General features: G+C 46.8%; 1 protein-coding gene across 1 annotated transcript in view; it reads left to right on the top strand.

Moving 5' to 3' along the window:
* Positions 1-20,703, top strand: part of ATP6V0A2 (ATPase H+ transporting V0 subunit a2) — an 82,829-nt gene that overhangs the window by 10,703 nt on the left and 51,423 nt on the right. Inside the window, exons 6-15 of the mRNA XM_078151835.1 lie at positions 3,580-3,776; positions 4,047-4,173; positions 6,077-6,218; positions 7,230-7,295; positions 8,274-8,408; positions 9,130-9,207; positions 11,277-11,357; positions 12,689-12,800; positions 16,243-16,349; positions 20,449-20,605. Coding sequence (XP_078007961.1) covers positions 3,580-3,776; positions 4,047-4,173; positions 6,077-6,218; positions 7,230-7,295; positions 8,274-8,408; positions 9,130-9,207; positions 11,277-11,357; positions 12,689-12,800; positions 16,243-16,349; positions 20,449-20,605 — 1,202 coding nt within the window. The remainder of the gene's footprint in view (positions 1-3,579; positions 3,777-4,046; positions 4,174-6,076; positions 6,219-7,229; positions 7,296-8,273; positions 8,409-9,129; positions 9,208-11,276; positions 11,358-12,688; positions 12,801-16,242; positions 16,350-20,448; positions 20,606-20,703) is intronic.

The following is a 20,703-nucleotide window of genomic DNA, read 5'->3' as shown; positions in this document are numbered from 1 at the left end:
GTGACCAGGCCCAGTAAGAATGAGCTATGTTTCAGTAAAAAGGGCCACAAGTGACATGGTAAGGCCCATACGTAGCATGCCTGAAAGCTTTCACGGTTTTTGAAGTCATCAGTGAACCAAGGTTGATCCAGTCCAAGCTAGAATTCATTTGAAAAAAGATGAGGCAGTCTAGAGAGGCAGGCTGACTGGTGTCCCCCTAGGCCTGGCCTGGCCTTCTCTTGATTGACACAACTGTGTCTGTTTGTTATTATGGAATTTCACAGCTACAACAGATAGCTTCTCTGTCCTTTGTACTGGCCCATTTTCAGAAGAGCTATTTGTACATCCCTGTTAAGCTTCCACAGTGTGAGGTGTAAGGTCTGGGCACATGGTTTTGTTGTAATGTTCGAAGAAGCCTGTTTTTTATTTCCTTTTCAGAGGTGGGTCTCTTGTTTAAGCAGCCTAGAATAAGAGTCTGGGCTGCCCTCCTGGGGCTGCTGATCCATCCCCTCTCTGAACACTTAAGGAGCTGACTGTGTGGGCCAGGGGTGGGGAACGGGTGGCCTCAAGGCCTTCTAGGTCCTCGGGTGCGGCCTTCTGACTGAGTCCCAGTTTTACAGAACAAATCCTTTTATTAAGGGGGTTTGTTCAGAGGGCCGTGCTTGAGGACGTGGAGGGCCGCTGTGGCTTTGAAGCTGCAGGTTCCCCACTGTGGGCCACAGAACTTTCTTACTAAAATGCTGCTGCAAATACCACTGATAGGTGACATCCTTGGCAAGGGGAATATTTTGGATAAATGACTTTGTTAGGAGGCTGAAGCTTATGTCTTTAAGCCGAGGCACCATGGGTAGAGTACCGAGCTTAGAGCTGGGAAGCCGAGCCTCCTCGTAATATTTACTGGCTGTGTGACCCTGGGAAAATAACTGGAATTCTCTTAACCACCAGCGCGTCAATTCCATCAATCAAAAGTGTTTATTAAGGGCTGACTATGTGCCAAGCACTGGGCCAGGTGCCGCGGCCAGAAGAACAAGAAAGCTTGTCTCGTAAGAGGGGAGAGAACAAGGACTCTGTCTAGGTACAGCGTCTACAAACACACGCCCACACATCTCTACATATGTGCACACGTGATTATATGTGTGCATAAATACACGCGTGTGTAAGTATATGTACACACACACATACACAAGTGATTTCAGTACAAGGCAGGGTGGGAGGGCTGGAGGGAGGGCCTTCCCCAGGATGTATCCAAGTCACAGCCCAGGAGGAGCCTCCTCTTTTTTCACATGCTTCTGAGCTCACTGTTGCAATGTAGCTGCTCTCTCCAGAGTGACCAGTGGTCTCCTCCTTGCCAGATGAAATGGTCTTCTCTCAGTCCTCGTCCTTTTGGGCCGTGGTGGATCAGCTTCTCCTCCTGGATCTTCCCCTCTCTAGGTTTTTGTGACTTCCTTCTCTCCTGGTGACCCCCTCTTCTGTCTACCTGACCACTGCTGCCCTGTCTCCTGCTGGATCTTTACCAGGGCTGTGTACACTAACTATAGGCCTGGGCCTTCTTCTCTTCTACAGCCTCACGTGGAGATCTCCTGTGTTCCCATGGGCTTCTGGGTCATCTCCATGCAGATGATTCCACAGCTCTGGATCTCTCTGCTGAGCCAGTCATGTACCCCTAGCTGCCCTGTTCATTGGGCATCTCAGATTAGATGTTCAGATCTCTCCTTCACTAGCCCAAACCCTCCCTTCTTCCCAACTTTCCTTTATTATCCAAGGCACTACCCCCTTCCAGTTGCCTCGGCGTGGTCGTTGGGGGGTCGTGCCCAGCTTCCATTGGCATGCCCTGCACATATTCCACTCTTCCTGTACATCCCCTCCTCTCTGTTCACACAGGCTGGGTTCAGGTTCTTATCCCCTTTCCCTAGACTCCGGCCTTCTGCCTCACAGCTCCCCATTCTTCACCACCCTCTACTGTCTGGCCACACTGCTCCACTTGTAGTTTCTTACACACAGGCCTCATGGCTGGGCTGCTCTTCCTTCTCCCCTTGGCCTTCTAGCTTCCCTGGACCCCTTCAGGACTCAGCTCAGATCCTCCCTTCTGCAGGAAAAAGCCTCCCTCCCATCCCCCTCCCAGGCCTGCCCTCCCCCCCATGCCATCTCCCTCCCTTCCCCCATGGTGCCTTTCTTCTTGAGATTACTTCTAATTTACCTACATTATGTTTGTGCATCACTAGTTCCATGCTGTATATTTGGTTATGATGAGGTCTAGAGGTTTAGGGGTGCTGGGACCCCGAGATCATGACACATGGGTCCCGTCTAAAAGAATTTGACTCGACTCAAGCCTTCTTTCAGCTAAAGACAAGGTTTATTAAAGATCCGACATACTAGCCAGACTCTTAAGGAATCAGCACCTGTGAGTTATTGGCTAGATTGTAAAAATCTGAGCAGCGGCTAGATTCTAAGAATCTGAGCATCTTAATGGAAACAAGGTGGACCTTGTATACAGAAAAACTATGGGAGAGATCCAGGAGCGGCCAAGTAGCTTGGAATGACTGGAGGAGGGGTCTAAGGAAGATCTGGATGGGAGTGGCCAGTAAACTGGGGTGAACAGACTCCCTGGGACCTGGACCACGTGGCCAAGGAAGAAAGGAGCCTAGCTAGGATTAAGGGTGGGAAGAGGGGGGCATAGGGAGGTAACACAATGGAGGGCTAGCCTAAGTTAAGGGTAACAGAGAATTGGGAGATTGGGCGGAGCCACAATGAAAGGTCAGTGGATGGGATTATGTTCTCAGGCTAATGCCAGAGATTTGGCCTTGTGGGAAAGGCCAAGGTTTTTCCTTTTCGGGGTCTAGATCCCATCCTCATCAATTAGACTAGGAACTCGTTGAGAGCAGAGACTGGCTTTTGCCTTTTTATCCCCAGCTCTTAGCACACTGCTTCGCAGTAGCTGCTTAGTAAATGCTTGTTGTTTGACTGACTAGCAGAGAAAATTGCCACATAAGGCATTCCCCTGGGGTCCCCGGTCAACAAAATCACAAATTATAGATCCTTGAAACATGGAGAGTTAACTTTAAGAAAAAATTAACTCTCGTGATCAGATTATTTCTTTACCTTGGTAGAGAAAGTCTCTGAAACAATTGAATTTTTCTGGATTTCTTGGGGTCATCATAATGAAGATCAGTTAGTCTCCTTGGCTGTAAGACGGTGCTGCGTTTTAGGGTTCCTGCAACATTTGAGGTGCTTTGCCCTTGTGTTCTTTGAGTCAAGGCTGTGTGGCAGGGGCTGTTTCTGTGTCTAATTGACTTGACACGTATCCTTTGATCGCAAGAGTCCCCTCAGTGGCCCTAGGTCTTCGTGGGCCCCTTTACTTTTGCTGGCCCCTATAATGTGTTCAATGTGGATTGTACTCATTTCTGCTGTCTCCTTGTCTCAGCACAGACACCATCTGGCTTGCAGGGCTGATCCTTTCTCCCACTCTGTGGTTTTAGCAGTCATATCTGACCCTGATGAAGGGATTATAAAAACATCCCTTTGTTTTGAAAGACCATGGCGGATGGGAGTAGTGGAGGCCCTGGCATGTGCACTGACTGCTCTTTTGTGTCTTCTTCCCAGGAATGTATGCCCCATTTGATAGAGCTGTTCAAAGAAGACTGTTTTACAGGAGTTTTTGGTGGTAATGTAAATCCACCTTTCAGCCACCTGTGCTCTAACCCAGCAAGAGAAGAGGTGTCGGACTGGTTCCCCTTCTTATGTGTTCAGTCCTCCCTGGACAACACTCCTTTCCTTGGTTATTTCTACCATGGCTTCACGTAAGTAGAGACACGAGAGACCATGAAAGGTTCTTGTGCCTGAATGCCAACGAAGCTACTTTTCTGATTGCTCACAGACTCTGCAGGATTTCTGTGAGGCACAATTCCTTTCTGAAATTCACTGACTTAAAAACGTTTTCTTCTGTGTTTTAGTTTTTCTGAGTTTATCTTGCGCTGTGCATTTAAAAGAATGATGTCAAACTAATGGCATTTGGCTGAACAGCTAGCAGTTAAAAATGTGAACAACAATTCTTTTTCTTTAACTTATAGTTCTCCTAGAGAAGAGCTCAGCTTCAAATTACCTATATACGATGAAGTAGAAGACTGGTCGGATTTTGGCTACCAGCAAGACAGTCCCCTTATGACAGTGGAAAAAGAACTTTTCACCATCCCCCAGGTCAGGACTTCAGTTTCAGAATGTGGCCAGTCAGTCAGTCTCGCTGGTTTAACTCGTTCTGTGTGCAGTGCTGGGCCAGGCCCTGAGGAGCCGACAAACAGAAAACAGTCCCCAGCCAGGAGGAGCTGCCATGTTCTACATTTCTCCTTGTTTTTATTTTGTCACAAACACTCACGTGGGAGGATGTGTGATTTCAGTGATGTCAGCGGGTCCTCTAGCTCAGCCTGGAGGACTTTTGGCCGTGCCCTCCCTTAATTTTCCCCCTAAGAGGTCCTCTAGAGGTCCTGGAAGCCTTCCTTCCTTTCTGCTTAATCTGTCTTCCACAGATGTCCTTTTTCTTTTTTTTCTCCATGTATTTCCTGTTCTCGAGTGAGACTTGTCACGACAGCTACACTTAGAGATGGCATATGGTAGTGAGAGTCCTTGGCCTAGAGTCAGGAGTTTGTTGTTATTGTCCAATTGTGTCCGACTCTTTGTGACTCCATGCATTCATCTGTGGGGTTTTCTTGGCAGAGATATTGGAATGGATTGCCACGTCCTTCTCCAGTGCGTCCCCATTTTACAGATGAGGAACGGAGGCAAATAGGGGTTAAGTGACTTGCCCGGGGTCACCCAGCTTGGAAGTGTCTGAGGTCAGATCTGAACTCAGGTCTTCCTTACTCCAGGCCGGGTGCTGTATCCGCTGCACCACCTAGCTGCCCCTAGGACTCAGGAAGACCTGAGTTCAAATCTGGCCTCAGACACTTCCTAGCTGGGTGACCTTGGGCAAGGCATTTCACCTTATGACAGAGTCACAGTTTCCTCATTTGTAAAATGGAGATATCATAGCATCTACTTCTCAGAGTTGCCATGAGGGTCGAGTGAGTTTATTTTACTTTTTTTGTCATTCAGTCATTCGGTTGTGTCTGACTCTTTTGTGAGTCCAGTTGCCTCATTTACAGATGAGGAAACTGAGGCTTAGAAAAGTCAAATGACTTCTCAAGTGTGACTGCTACTGAGTGTCTGAGGGACGACTTGAGCCCAGATCTTCCTGACCATAAGTCTACGGGCATGATCGGCTCAGCCGTCCTCTGGTAGGCTGGCCTTACACTAAGCTTCTCTTGACATCTCTTCATGTGTCTGAAGGATCAGACCAGCAGTCTCACGACTCCTGCTTGCTCTCAGTTTGGTAGAGGGCTGCTGGACTGAAATCCTGACGCCCTTGCGAGAGCTAGCCCTCTGCCAGCTCCATTACTCTTAGAAACAAAGTCAATTCCTGATGTCTTACTTTAGTAGAATGTTTCTGCCTTCCATGCGATCCACGTTCTTAAACAGCTCAAATGATGTTGGGAGGTTTTTTTACCCAAGCCTATCCTCGAAGTGCTTTCTGATGCCTTTCCTGTGTTAATTTTAAGACTTCTCCTGTGGTAGGAAAGAGCCAGTGAGGATGAATGCAGTCAGCATGTGGGTCTTAGTGAGAAGGCTGGATTGGAGGGGGCAGCGTGGTGTAGTGGGAAGCAGAAGGAAGACCCTGGAGTGAATTCTACCTTGGGCGCTTGTTTTCTGGGTTATCCTGGTCAAGTCACCAAATCTGTCTGTGTCCCCGTTGGCTCATTTTTTAAATGGTGAGAATGGCACCTGCCTTTGTGTAGCCCTGAATGAAAATATGTAGGAGAAGTGCTTTGTAGACCAGACAGAGCATTGGGAATGTTTGCTGTTATTATGTGGAGCGCCATGGGCTTGAAGATGAGGCCTCTTCCTGAGCCAGTTCTTCACCTTCACTGCCCAGGTCTACCGGCCGGCCTTTGGTGAACCTCTGCTAACAAAGGAAGCAGGCCACAGAGAGATGCCCAGGAGGCTGGCGACCATGGTCTTGTGGGGGCAGGGAGAGCAAGCATTAATCTTGTGTCTGTCTTGTTCCTAGATGTCCTTAGTGGGGCAGTGTATTCAAGAGGCCCCTGTGGCCTTCCTTCAGAATTTTGATGTCATCTGTGTTACTGACTTGGCAACACGTCCAGAGCGGGAGAATATTAGTTCAGTGAAGATAAAAAATGGTACCATTGGAGGTAAGTTGTACTTGTTGTCGGGGGAGGAACTGAAAAAGCCCCTGCTCCGTTGTGACCCCGTGATATTAGGAAATATTACCCTTTCAACACTTCGGTCAGAACGTCTTCGTTATCTGTTGGGGAAGCATTTTATTTTTAGAAATACTTAAAAGGGCTTTTGCTCTTTCATAATTTTAATTAATTTAACTTTATTAGCATTTATGTAGGGCTTAAGATTTGCAAAGTGCTTTCCAAATATTATCTTACTTGATTTTAACAACAACTCTCTGAGATAGATGCTGTTATTAGCCCCATTTTACATTTATTTCATTTTATGTTTTGTTTTTTGGTTTTTTTGGCAAGGCAGTTGGGGTTAAGTGACTTGCCCAGCAACACATAGCTAGTCAGTGTTAAGTGTCTGGTCTGAGACTGGATTTGAACTCAGGTCCTCTTGACTCCACAGCTATAGGTGAGGCACAAAGGAGACAGAGGTTAAGTGCCTGAGGCTGGATTTGAACTGCCTGAGACCAGCACACTCAGTGTGAGCTGTTGTCATCATCTTCATCACCTTCCTCCTCCTGGTGCTATATAACTGTAGTAGCTGCCACAGTGACCTCAGAGGGCCGAGAAGAGGGTCATATGAGAGGATTGACCTGGAAGAGAGTTGCCAGTTGCCAAGGGTTCTGCCAGTAGAAATGAATAACAGTGTAATAAGCATAGGATAAAGATGTAAATGTACGGAGATAGATTCTTTTTCACGACCAAGCAGCATGGGCTGTAGTTCTTCCCTGGAAGCTCACTATCTTGTGCCGGTCCTAACTCTGGTGTCTATTTTGTCACGGGTGTGGATGAGTGCTAATCTCCCGGAATGCCCATGTGCTCGTGTCTGATGGGTTCAGGTGGGCAGAGAGGAGAGGGTGGCGTGGAGAGCCGCCTCAGGTGCCCTAGTTAGTAAAACAGAGACAGGCTTTCTCTTGGAAGAGAGAAAACATGATTGTGCAATGCAGAAAGTGACTGTTTTTGTCTTCCTAGGCTTTGTCGTACCCCAAGTGGTCTATAAGGAGTCAACTGCCTTAGACAAGTTCATCCGTGGCACAGGTACCTTATTGTGATGCTTTCTGTACGCTCATAGAAACACAATGGTTCCATCCACCCGAAAGTTCTGCCAGAAGATGAAAAGAATGGATGGGAGACTTTTGGAAACGTCTCTTTTTCCAGATAGAATATAAACTCCTTGAGGGCAGGAACATTTTCATGTTGTCCGTCTCCTCAGCACCTAACCCAGTGCCTGGCACATAGTAGGTATTTAATAAATGCTCGTTGATGCATTGATTGATAAAAATATAACTTTTTAGAACTTCATTGAATATGGTGTTTGGTGAAAAGCTATAAACTCTTGCCCCATGAAGGAGATGTGGGAATATGAGGGTAGAATGTGGCCTACACCTTCTGGTGTAAGTTTGGCTTAACTAGTTTTCTCTATCATAAGGAAAGGTTTGCTAGGAAGGCTTTCCTGGGGAGTGACTTGTGGAAAAAACAGAAGGTGTCAGTTATACGTGAAATAAATAGACGGATGCAGATTTAGGGTTAGAGGGCCTGGGTACAAATACTAGCAGTGATTTGCTGTTTGGATAACTTTTGGCCAATCCTGTCCCTGTTCCAATCCCTCCCCTGTTCCCTCATCTGTAAAATGAGGGGCTGCACCTGAGACCTCCAGGGGCCCTCCGGCTCCATGATGTGTGTGGCTCGGACCTCCACGGGCCTTGTTTCCATATCTGTAACAGGATGACTGTGGAGGGCCCTTCAACTTTCCCTCTCTGCTCCTCTGAAATCACCCCCCACATTCTTCAGAGAAGATCACCATCCCTTAGGGCTGGCTGCAGTTCTTTTCACTGACCCTTTTTGCTTTTTATTTTCACTATTTAAAATAGTGACTTAACGTGGTGACAGCTAAGTCACCTAGACTTTCAGTGGCATTACTGGATTTGAAGAGAGAGGCTCTTTCTGTTTCTCTTGGATCTGAGTGTGCTCAGAGGAGAGTGCAGCCCAGAGGACTGACTGTGGGTTTGTTCACAGACGTACTTCTTGCTCCTGGGCCATCATTCAAATATGTGAACTTGGAAGAGCACTATACTTTCAGGTGGAATGAGAAAACAATCACTGAATTCAATGTCAAAGTCATCCGGGCAAAAATTCATGCAGACCAGCAAGGTAATCGTGGAGAGGCAGAGAATTTGGGTTTTTATTTGGAGTGTTTTTTCCCTTGTCTTTGGGACACCTCTGATTAAAACAGGCCGGACTGTTTCCTACATGTACTTATGACTTCATCCAAGATAGAGAGGTATGAACATCTGTTTTGCATATTTCAAATATAATTACAAGTGGTTGACCTTGGTCCTAAAGAAGAGAGGAGAAAGTCTGTTATTTCTCAGCCTTCTTTGTGGAGGTGGAGGCTTTGGGTGTGGAATGTCCCGTATATTCCTAGATTCGGTTTCTGTGTTGGTTGGGTTTTTTTTGTTTTGTTTTTGGGGATGAGGCATTTAGGGTTAAGTGACTTGCCCAGAGTCGCCCAGCTAGTGAGTGTTATGTGTGTGAGGCCGGATTTGCACTCGGGTCCTCCTGGCTCCAGGGCTGGTGCTCTGTCCGTTGCGCCACCTCGCTGCCCCATCTGTGTTGGTTAGTTTTGCGGATTGCTTTTTCTCCCCTCTTTTCTTTTTTATTCTTTGTTCCAGGGATACCTCTGGGGAGGGTCAGGATGAATTTGGGGGAAGGGGAAAGATATATTTGGAAATTAAGAAAAGCAGAAATCAACAAAAATGTTTAAGATAAAATGCATTTCCAAGAAGTCTGAGAAATGGGACAGATCCGTTGTTTCCCATGAGGGAATTAACAGTACTTGTTATATCTGTTGTTGTTGCTGTTTTATTTCTAGGATTATTGACACAGAGATTTAAAGTAACATTTTTAAGCTTTAATGCTAAAGACAGCCCAGAACGATCTGGAAACCCAGGTAGGGTGGTTATACTTGAATTCCTCTGGTAAAAAAAATCAAGAATTGATGTTTTAAAAAAATTTCTATCCCTCTCCCCCTCAAGCCTGCAGATCAGCCAGCCCTTTCATTTCTATGTAGTATGGAAATCCAGAAGTTAAATATGACTGCTCTGTAAAGTTGGCCTGGGAGGGGCGGGTTGGCAGTGCGTAGCGGCTACGTTCTGGCTCAGTGACCCTGGGTAAGTCACATGAGGGCTCAGAGCCCCAGGGGATTCTCCTGTGGTAGAGGGGGCAGAGAAAGTGCAATCTGCCCAGGGAGATGAATGCGTTCCTGGGGACTTACAACACTACAGAAGCCACAGGTTGCTCCAATACATATGACAGATATAGTTAGCATTTTGTTTTGTGCTTTTATATTTAAATTTTTAAAAAAATTCTCCATTGAGACAATGTATACTTTATATAGCATGTCTATGATATGTCTGTCTATTCTATCTACATTATTGGAGTGCTATCAATGCATTCAAGTCTTTCTTCTTTATTTAATGATCGATGTTTGAACAGAAAGTGTGGTTCTTGCCTGTTAGGAAACATAAGCTTTTCAAGAAGTGGAACAAGCTGTAGATGGATATTTTTTACGTGCTAGTGAAATGATACGCAATCTGTTGCTTGACTATTTTCAAATCCACGTCCACAGTCCTCACAATGGCGGCTTTTTTTCAGAGCTGGGAGTGGGGTTTGATGTTCACTCTGAAAGCCGTGGGAAGACCATTGGACTTATAGTCAGGGGGTCCCTTGGTTCTGCCACGTGTCACCTGTGTGACCTTGAGCAAGTCACCTGTCCGTTCTGGGTCTCAAGTTCCTGTCTATTGAAATGGAGGGGTTAGGCTTGATGGTCTCTCATGCCCTTTCCAGCCCTAACCTTTCACTCGATCTACGGCCCTCTATCCAGTTCACTAAGAGGTTTATTTTGCATTGCAGAGAATAATATTCCCAAACTGGGGCAGGTGCCGCCAGGCTGGAAAGCCTGAAAGTGGGAGCTGGGGAGGGATTGTGTCTCTGATCCAAGGATTGACAGCCCTGAGCAGGTGACGATGACAGTGTGTGAATTCTGCGACCACATTCATGAGTGTCGGGCTGCGGAGGGCAGGGTGCTGCATACACCAAGATCACAGACTCTCTCCTTATACAAGCCACACGTGGAGAGCACTGTAGAGGGGAAAAGGTGCTGACCTTAGTCAGGAAGACCCGGGTTCAGATCCCTCCTCAGACTAGGACCCTTCCTCGTCGTGGGGCCCTGGGCAGCGCACTTCATCTCTCTCGGTCTCAGTTTTCACCAGACTCAATGGCTTCTAAGATCCCTCCAGCTCTAAATCTGTGCTCCTGTGAATCGACCAAGCCGTGGAGGGCTTGTGTTTTGCAGCGGGGGCGCGAGTCCCAGCCCAGATGAAATGAGAGATTCTTGAATAATAATCACATCTCCAGTGTACTTCACAAACACTATCTCACTGGGTCCTCGCAACAACCCTGGCAGGAAAGTGTGGTTATGATCGCCATTTTACAATTGAGGAAACTGAGGCAGGCAGAGGTGACGTGACTTGTGCAAGGTCACACAGCTAGTAAGGGTTGGAGGCTGGATTTGAACTCAGGTCGTCCTGACTCCAGATCCAGTGGTCTCTCTACCTGGTCTGTCACATGGGTACCTCTGATGCAGGCTGTCCCCTTCGAAGCCTTAGGAGAGAAACCCCTGAGTTGCTGAGGTTGAAAAAGCTCCTCACTGGTTGGCCAGCCTGCTGGCGATGAGCGTCACTGCTTGTCCGTCCAGCAGGTATCCGGCCCACTCGCCAGATGCCTGTCTCGCTGCTCTGTTCTTCTCATGCTTCTGACCCTTGAACATCCTTGGTCGGCCCTTCTTCCCTTTCGGTTTCGCACGCTCCCTTTGCGTTCTTGCTTGAGGCAGCGCTCTGTGTCAGGGAGTTGCGAGGACGGCTTGGTCGAGATGCCCCCGGAAGTCCCTTCTAACTCCAGAATAACCTTATTAGAAGAAAAGCGCGTTAAGCCTCCTCTGTTGTTTGTGTGCCTGTCTAGGTTACTTTCCTGGCAAGCCTGTGAGAGCCCTCAATCTCAGAAGTGTTAATAACATCACCACCTTAAACCTTTGGCGGCCAGGTAAGCGTGACTTCTTTGTTATCGTTGGGTCAGTTGCAGGGTATAGTTAGGGGCAGCCTTGGTCTCTGATGCAGACAGGTCAATAAAACCCATCTGCCTTTGACTTTGGCTTCTGCAGTTTCGTCCTTAGGGAGTTACTGGGGTGGTTGCTCCAGCCAAGCTGGCCTGCTCGGCACTCCCGATTTCATCTCCTACCTCCCTGCTTCTGCACAGACAGCCCCTCATGCCGGGAGTGCTCTCTTTCCTCACCAACACCTTGTAGGACTCCTGTCTCTTCTCAGTGTTCAGCCCAGCTGCCACGTCCTTCATTTCTCTACCTCCCCTCGGCTCAGTGAACTGATTTTGTATACATCCTGAATTTGATTTTCTGTAAATACCAAGCTAGAGAGATGTGAGTGTCTATTTGGATATTTGAAATAAAATTATAAATGGTTGAGCTTGGTCCCAAAGAAGAGAGGAGAAAATCTACGCGCCTGCCTTCTTTGCAGAAGTGGGGGTCTATGCTTGTGGACCATCCCAGGTACTCCCCGATTCCATTTGTGTGGTGGTTAGTGGGTTTATTGGAGGAGAGAATTGGTCAATGAATAAATCAACTCTTAAGTATTTATCAAATGCCAGGCACCGTGTTGGTGCTGGGGACGTACAAAGACAAAACCGAGATAGTCCCTGCCCTCAGGGAGCCTGCATTCTAGTGAAAGATACAAATATATAAGCAGGTAGTAAAAGTGGTACATGGGCCTTCCTTTAGAGTAGGACCGGTTTTGGTTTTTGGATTTGTGTCCCCCATGCTTAGCACATGGTAAGTATTGAATAAATGCTTGCTAACTGAGTGACTGATTATCAGTATACATGTGTTCATCCTTCAGTGGAATGCAGAGTCCTTCGGGCAGGGGTTGTTCGAGTTCTCTCTTTGTATGCCCAGCATTGAACACAGTGCTGGGCACGTAGTGGAAGGCACTTAATTGGTGCTTATTGATCGATTGATTATCAAGATTTGGTTCGGAAGGGGGCAGAAGGAGGCATCCTGGATTCTGACGCCATGTCCGTCGTTGGTGGGTGCCGCCTGTGCTGGGGCCATCCCTCACTGGTAGGAGGGGCCCGGCTCTGTCTGTCCTGGTTACTGCCCTCTGCTGGCAGAGCCCGCATCCTTGGAGAAGGCGCTCCATGGCATCCCAGCTGATATGCCCAAGCACGAGTTCATTGGCTCCATGGGGCCTTCTGAGGCACCGTTTTTAGAAAAATTTGGAACCTTGTTTCTCCTTAAGACAAATGCCAACGAAAGCTTGTGTGAAATAGAATCTCTTTGTCTCACCAGTGCCTTTGTTTTGTAGTTGGCAGGGGTCTGTGCACGGGAGCAGAAACCACCCCGGTTTTATTTGGAGAAGATGCTGTATCTGGATGCCTCTTGGAGCTTGGCATTGAAGAGAACTGTACCCAGCTCAGGTGAGAAGGGAAGTCAGTGCATTTTGGCTGGCTTGCTGAAGAGTCGTTCAGAAGTATTGACATGAAACATCATTCATAACAGAAGACAGGCCGCCACGGTAGGGTGGAAACAAGGCTGGATTTGGAGTCTGAGGAGCTCAGTTCTAGTTCAGTCCTAGTTCTCCTTGGGTGCCTTTCTGGGCCTCAGTTTCCTCATCTGTAAAATGAAGAGATTGTGCTAGATCCAAGGTCCCTTCTGGCTCCAGGTTTATAAGCCTCTGTCACAAAACCAAAGTCCGTCTGAAACGTGGCCAAGCTGAAGGCAGTCATGGCTTCCGAGGCAGACACACATTGGTAGAGCAGTTTCTTGGTGCTTCTGGCTTCAGATAAATCAGATCTGTTTGCTGGGAATAAAGCCAGCCATTGTAACCATCTTCAGACAAAGCCTCCTTTTGGTAATGGTCACGTCTGTGGCGCCGGCCTTCCTGCTGGGCTTGCCGGGGCACTCCCGGGGGCACGGCTGGTGCCCTGCCCAGCAGCATCCAGGGGTCTGTGTAGAGAATCCTAGCCATGTGCCATGTCTAATGGAGACTGTCCGTGTGCCTTTTATCTGTGAGCACCTTTTCCAGAGGCTGGCGCTGAGGCTACAGGGAGTTGCCCAAAGAAGAGGGTGGGGAAAGAGAAGATTGGTTTTGAATGGAGGAGAGCTGGGGCAAAGGCGGCTGTGTGCTGTGTCAGTCTAGAGTCCAAGGCACGTCAGGGTGAATGATGCAGACTCACTACGCCTGGGTGTACTGAAGGGAGGGAGGAGCACATTAAGAGGTCTCTGTCACCACTTGGGGCAGCTACGTGGCGCCGTAGTGCACAGAGAGCCAGGTCTGGAGTCAGGAGGACCTGAGTTCAAACATGGTTTCAGACACTTTGAAGCTGTGTGACCCTGGGCAAATCATTTCGCCCTGTTTGCCTCGGTTTCCTCATCTGTAAAATGGTCTGGAGAAGGAAATGGCAAAGCACTCTGGTATCTTTGCCAAGAAAACCCCAAATGGAGTCACTAAAAGTGGGAAATGACACCACTACCACCAGCAGCAGCAGCACCACCAGCACCCCCCACCCCCCCACCAGCAGCAGCACCACCACCACCAGCACCCCCCATCCCCACCCTCCCCACCCCCACCCTCTCCACCTCCCACCCCCCTCCCCCGCTCCCCCCACTCCCACCCCCACCGCTACCACCCCCACCAGCACCACCACAACTTACATTTGGAGCTCAAAGTGACAGCTGGAATGGCCCATCTCTTCCTGCTGGCTTCTTCTGGTTCGTTTACTGACGACATGTCTTTTGCTTAGATGCCAGGAAGCGTAACGCCTTCAAAAGATGTATTGTCCAACACTGTGCATCCTCTTTCTCCCCAGATCTGCCCCTCTTCCCAGCTTCTCCATTTCTGTTGGTAGCCTCAGTGTCCTCCTTCGTAACATGTAAAATGTGAGATCTCTGTTTTCGAGCATTCTATATTCAGAGGTCTTTTTCAGTTCTAGCATCCCGTGTCATAAGGTGCCTTCCCTCTCTGGGTCAGTGTTCCAACAGTCTGCATTGGCAGTCACTCCACCTTTACCTTTGACTCCTCCCTCACCCTCACTCTCCACATCCAAGCGTGTTCTACTACAAGTGTCTATCCCCTCCCCTCCCCAGCAGACCATCCCTTGGAATAAAAACAAAAGTGAAAGAACTTTCACAAGCAGTTTCACAAAACTGAATCAGCTGAATCCGATGGTGCCTGGTGTCCTTCACAGAAAAGGTGCTCGGGTGCGTTTCCTCATCTCTGCTTTGGGGCCTAACTTGACCAGCTCAAGAATATTTTTCTTCCCCATTTCTTCCTTTCTACTCACAATGCTGCCACCACGTTTTCCTCTGTATATAATCTCTCCCTTGGACTATTTCCAAGAGTTAGTAATAGCCTTTTAAAAATTAGTCTCCTGTCTTCCAGGCTTTCTGCTTTCTGATTAATCCATTCTTCATTCACCCTGATGCCCACGTTATCTTCTGGATGTCTGAGTCTAGTCATGCTACTTTTTAGCGCAAGCGCCGTCAGTAACTCAATGTTGTCTCTGTGATAAAATGCCAACTCCTCAGACTGGCATTGAAGACACTCCACGGTCTGACTTCTAATTACTCCTCTCACTCCATTTCATGACCCCGTGCCAAAGCCAAACTGGATTAGCCACCATCCCACCAGTCCTAGCTCCCGCAGCAGCCTGCTCACGCTGCCCTCCACTTTCTCGGCCTACCTTTATCTTTGCCCAGCTCCAGGGCCCCTGGCTTTGGGATGTCTGCCCTGAACACTCTCAGCCAGGTCCCAGCTGAAAGTGAACCCTCCCTCCATAAATCTTTCATTGACTTTTCCTTTCTTCTTAATGATATAAAATATCAGAACTTATATGAATAAAAGTATATATTTTATCAATGTTACAATCACATTCTAACTTGTATTGCAGTTCTTTGTATAGCCTCATTTCCTTTTCTAGAGTATAAAATAAGGAAGGGCAGAGACACTGTTGGTAGCTCTGGGGCCTAGTGGGAGCCTCCACACAACTGGTACGCAGAGAGGCAGCTTGGTATAGTGGAAAGAGGAAGATGCCTGGGATCACCAAGCCCTGAGTTTGAATTCTGCCTGAAGAGGCTTACTTGCTGTGTGACTCCTACCTCAGTTTTCTTCTGTAAAGTGGAGAAAATAATACCTACTTCACCAGGTTGTTTTAAAGAAAGTACTTTACAAAGCACTTGAGAAATGTGAGTTATTTTCATGAATACATATTTTCTCCAGGTCTGTCAGTAGGGAAACCCAGCCAGCTCGTAATGCCATCATCATCCCCATAATCATTATCATAATAACTGACATGGATATGGTGCTTTCAGTTTTGCAAATCACTTTACATACATTGTTTCATTCGAACCTCAAAATAATCTTGTGAGATAAAGTGCTTCAGGTGTTACTATATCCTTTTGACACACAGACGTGAGGCTAGCAAGTATTAGAGGCAGAATCTGAATCAGGGTCTTCCAAGCTTCAGAAGTTCAGCACTCTATCCACTGTACCAGAGTTTCCCAACTTAGTTATGAAAGCTTGTGAAGGAACTTCAGAAAAAATTTGGTAAATAACATTACATTATTGAAATTAATTAGTCTGTTTTACTCCTTATGTGCATATATACAAGGTGAACTCTAAAATCCGTTTCCATTCAGATTGACTAAGGGTATGTGGAAAGCTTACTGAAAACCACAGGGCATGTGAACTGGTGAAGTTTGGGACTTCCTGGGGAACCACCCAAGTTGCTGCTCCCCAAGAAAAATACTTAAGATACTTATGCAAGTAGTGATTAAATCCAGTACTTAAACTGCTCAAATAAGACTGGAGTCTAGGGTCCCTTGGCTCCGAGATAATAAATGCCTTAATCTCTCTTGCAGGGCAGAGGTTACTAGCAGACTTAATTCATTAGTACAAGCTACTCATGTGGCCAAGAGAGGCAACTCAGATTATCAGAACCGTCTTGATGGCTGGCTGGAAATAATATGTAAGTGAAAGCCCTCCTGGCGGTTTCTAGCATAAGACACTCCATCTGCAGACTGTACCTTCTTTCTGGCTGTCCCCTGTACCTGGAATGTTCTCCCTCTCATCTCCGCCTCCTGGTTTCCCTGGCCTCCTTCAGGTCTCAGCTAAAATCCCACCTTCTGCAAGAAGCCCGCCCCTGTCCCCCCGGTGCCTCCCCCTGCGAATTGTCTCCAGTGCATCCTGTCTGTGATGCTTTGCTGCTGGCATGTTGTTTCTCTCCCTGAAAGCAGCGACTAGCTTTTACCTCTTTTTGTGTCCTTGGCACTTAGCATAGTGCCTGGCACACAGCAGGTGTGTAAGAAGTACACGTCAGACTATGAAATAGCATAAATGCGTGAACTGCCCTCGGTGGCTTTTGAATCATGCCTCCTTTATACTTTGTGTAGCCAGTTGGTTGAGGTGGACAAGATGGCCACAAGCCAAGACGAAAGTGAAAGAGAGTTGGTGAAAGATTTTGTTCCTGGATGATTGCGTACTCAGGGCAGCCTCTGAGGCCGAGATGCAACAGAGTATGGATGGATTCTTTTGTTTTTGGTGAGGCAGTCGGAGTTAAGTGGCTTGCCCAGAGTCACACAGCTAGTGAGGGTTATGTGTCTGAGCCCGGATTTGAACTCAGGTCCTCCTGACTCGAGGGGCAATGCTCTATCCACTGTGCCACCTATGCCCCTATGGATGGATTCTTGTGCTAATTTTGGCCTAATAATTGACACCAAGAAAACAGAGGTTCTCTACCACCCATACATGGAACCATTGGTTACAGCAAATGGAGAAGTTCTGAGTGCTATACATAAGTTCACTTACTTTCCAAGGTTGTGCACATAGATGATAAGGTTGATGCACACATTGCCAGAGCTAGTTGAATACTTGGGAAGCTCTGAAGGAAAGTATGGGAGAGAAGAGGTATTAGACTGCCTACCAAACTGAAGGTGTACAGAGCTGCTGTGCTGACCTCATTGTTGTATGTCTATGAAACCTGGACAGCCTACCAGAGCCATGCCAGGAAACTGAGTTCCTTCCATTTGAATTGTCTGGAGATCACCTGGCAAGATGAGGTACCAGACACGGAGGTCCTTTCTTGAGCTGAGCTGCCAACCATTCAAACTCTATGCAGAGAGTGCAGCTCTTATGGGCTGGCCATGTAGCCCAAATGCCAAATGCACATTTGCCTAAAAGACCGTTTTATAGAGAACTTGCACAAGGCAAGTAGTCATATGGAGGTCAGAAGAAGCAATACAAGGACACTCTCAAGGTCTGTCTGAAGAGTTTTAGTATTGATTGTGTGACATGGGAGACTCTGTTAAAGGACTGTTCAGCGTGGTTTGCCCTCATCCAAGAAGTGCCATGCTTTATGGGCAAAGCAGAATTGCAGCAGCTCAAAAGAAATGTGAGATGTGCAAATCTACTCCAAATGTCCCTGTGCCCGTCCCTGTGACCTGAGCCTTCTGAGCTCATGTTGGTCTGATCAGCCACAGGTGGACACATTGTACAGTGACCTTGACATAGTAATATTCCACTCTTGGGTCACAGATCTAGGGCAGAGTGAGAAGGGAAGTGAGAAGGGAACCTGCTTTTAGGAGTGATCCCAGTAGGGAGGCCCTGGGTGATGTACAGAGAAAAGAGGAAGTTGAAAAGCCACCAGCAGCAGGGCTGCAGCTCAGCCCCAAAGCTCAGAGTTTCCAGCATCTAGTCAAGCATATAGAAGAATAGCCAAGGCAGGAATCCTACACCAAAGGGAAGCCTAGAATTTTACTGCTCAGAGCCAGCAGAGCTTTCCAGGTGGCTAAGAGGGATGGAGTCCAGCAGTGTCCACTACTACTCAGATCCAAACGCAGGTCAGAAGCTTGCAGAGCTCAGTCCACAGGGTAGCAATCAGATTTTGTTTTGGGCCACCCACTTGGAGAATACTGAAAGCTTGCAGCTCTCTAGCCTGAGATATCCCTGAGATCCTAGAATAACACAGTACTCAGTACCTCAAGAAAACAGCAACAGAACTACTCCAGACCTTCCCTCCAGAAGTGCACAGAACCCAGCCCTAACATCAAGTCTGCAGTCAGGAAGTAGGCTGGAAGAATGAGCAGACAAGAAAAGAACTCCACCATAATGAGCTATTATGGTGGCACAGATGGTCAAGAAATAAATGCAGAAGAGAATGACTCCAAAACATCTATAAGCAGAACCTCAGAAAAAACACAGGTTAGTCATAAACTTGACTAGAATTCCTAGAAGAGATGAAGCAAGAGTTTTTAAAAAAAAAGATGGAATGAGAGCACTTGAGGGAAAAAATGGAAAAGAAATGAGAGTTTATGGAAGAAAGAATTAGAAAGGGAATTTATGGCTCAACACACAAGATTTAGCAGCTACCTTCCTAAAGGAGCAGAGATCTTGGAATATGTTATTCCAGAAGGTCAGAAGGTCAAGGATCTGGGCTTACAACCAAGAACAACTTTCTGATCAAAACTGAGTATAATCCTACAGGGCAACCCCCCCCCCCAAATCCAAAAGGATCTTTAATGAAGTAGAGGACTTCTAAGCATTCCAGACGAAAAGACCAGAGCTGCAGAAACTTTAAACTGCAAACATAGGAGTGAAAAGAAGCATAGAAAGGTAAACACAAATGAATAATGACAAATGACTAAACAAACTGCTTACATTCAGATTTGGGGAAATGATACATGTGTCCTCTCTGGTCCCTGTTATCATCAGGGTTCATAGAGGGAGTTCTTTTTGACATGGCCAGGGAATGGTTCTGTTATATGTTGATCTTAGGAATGGGGCGGGGAAGAGGAGCACAAGGGGACATGGGAGGTGAGGAAGGAAAGGAAGGTTGAGAAAATTATCTCACATAATGAGGGTGCACAATAGACGTCTGTACAAATGAGGATGGGGTGAGAGGGAGCAGCTGATAGCTTGAACCTCTCTCTTCTGCACTGGTCAAAGAAGGAAGAGTATACACATAGAGAGCTAGGTACAATTTCACTTAATAGTAATATAGGAAGGAAAGGGAAAAGAGGGAAGGGGAATTAGAGGGAGAGTAGATTAAGAGAGTGATTCATCTAGTCCTAAGCAAAATTAATTGTAAGGATGTACAAAAATATTTATAGCTCTTTTTGAGGTGGCAAAGAATGGGAACCTGAGGGGGGTGCCCACAAATTGGGGAATGATTGAATAAGTTGTGGTTTATAAATATAATGGAATACTATTATGCGAGGCAGCTGGTGGCACAGTGGAGAGTGCTCAGCCGGAGTCAGGAAATCCTGAGTTCAAATCTAGCCTCAGACACATACTAGCTCTGTGACCCTGGGCAAGTCACTTCACCTCTGATTGCTTCAGTTTCCTCAACCATAAAATGGGCATAATAATAGCACCTACATTCCAGGTTGTTGTGAGAATAAAATGAGATAATATTTGTAAAAAAGTACTTAGCATAGTGCCCGGCACATGGTAGGCATTATATAAATGCTTAATGCTTTCCCCTTCCTTCTGAATGTAGTGACCAATTAGGATTCCAGAGGACTGGTGATGAAATGTAGTACCTTTCTGATAGAAAAGTGAAGGACTCAGAATGAGACAAATTTCTTTTTGGATATGCCAATGTGGAAATTTGTTTTGATTGACTATGCACGTTTGTAGTGGGTTTTGTTTTTCTTGTATTCTCAGCGGAGGGACATGGGGAGTAGTTGGGATGGGATGATGAGAAAGTAGACCTTGGCTGGTTAAAACAAAATATTTTTAAAAAATAGCTCATAGCTCACAGGGTTGTTGAGAGGATCACATGTAATAATGCACATTAAATACTTTTCAAACCTTTAAAGAAAAAAAAAGAAAAGACAAACGTGACCCTATGGTTTTCCGCGGTTTTCTAGGAGGTGTGTATCAGAGACTGTTGGCAGCCTTGGGGATGGTTAGTTACTGTTATCTTTTTTTTTAATGGATTAGTCTTGGTTTTAGCCAGTCTTTTTCGAGATTCTGAATTTTTAATATTATCAGGTTCAAGCTGCATTGTAGGGAGAATGTTTTGCATCATTTCCCCACAAAGGCATAACTTGTCATTGTTCTTACAGGGAGAGATGAACCTTCTCCTGGGGACGGTCTCCATCTCGGAGACATAAAAGGCATCTGCCCGGATGTGCCGGCCACAATGACTGTTCACTTCCTTATTTCTAACGGCGGTAATTTGGAAGGGATTCCCCAGGACATGATCCTTGGCACAGAGGTCAGGTGAGCTATTGGTGTGGTGTTAATGGAGCAGGAGAAGCCTCAGGTCCTCTCACAGTGACAGTTGCAAAGGCTGCCCCTTATGAAGACAAAGACTTAGC

Source organism: Phascolarctos cinereus, unplaced genomic scaffold, assembly GCF_003287225.1.
Source record: "Phascolarctos cinereus isolate Bilbo 61053 unplaced genomic scaffold, phaCin_HiC Scaffold_4;HRSCAF=312, whole genome shotgun sequence".
Classification (NCBI taxonomy): domain Eukaryota; kingdom Metazoa; phylum Chordata; class Mammalia; order Diprotodontia; family Phascolarctidae; genus Phascolarctos; species Phascolarctos cinereus.
Note: the sequence above shows the minus strand (reverse complement) of the source record. Positions and strands in the feature narration are given on the sequence as shown.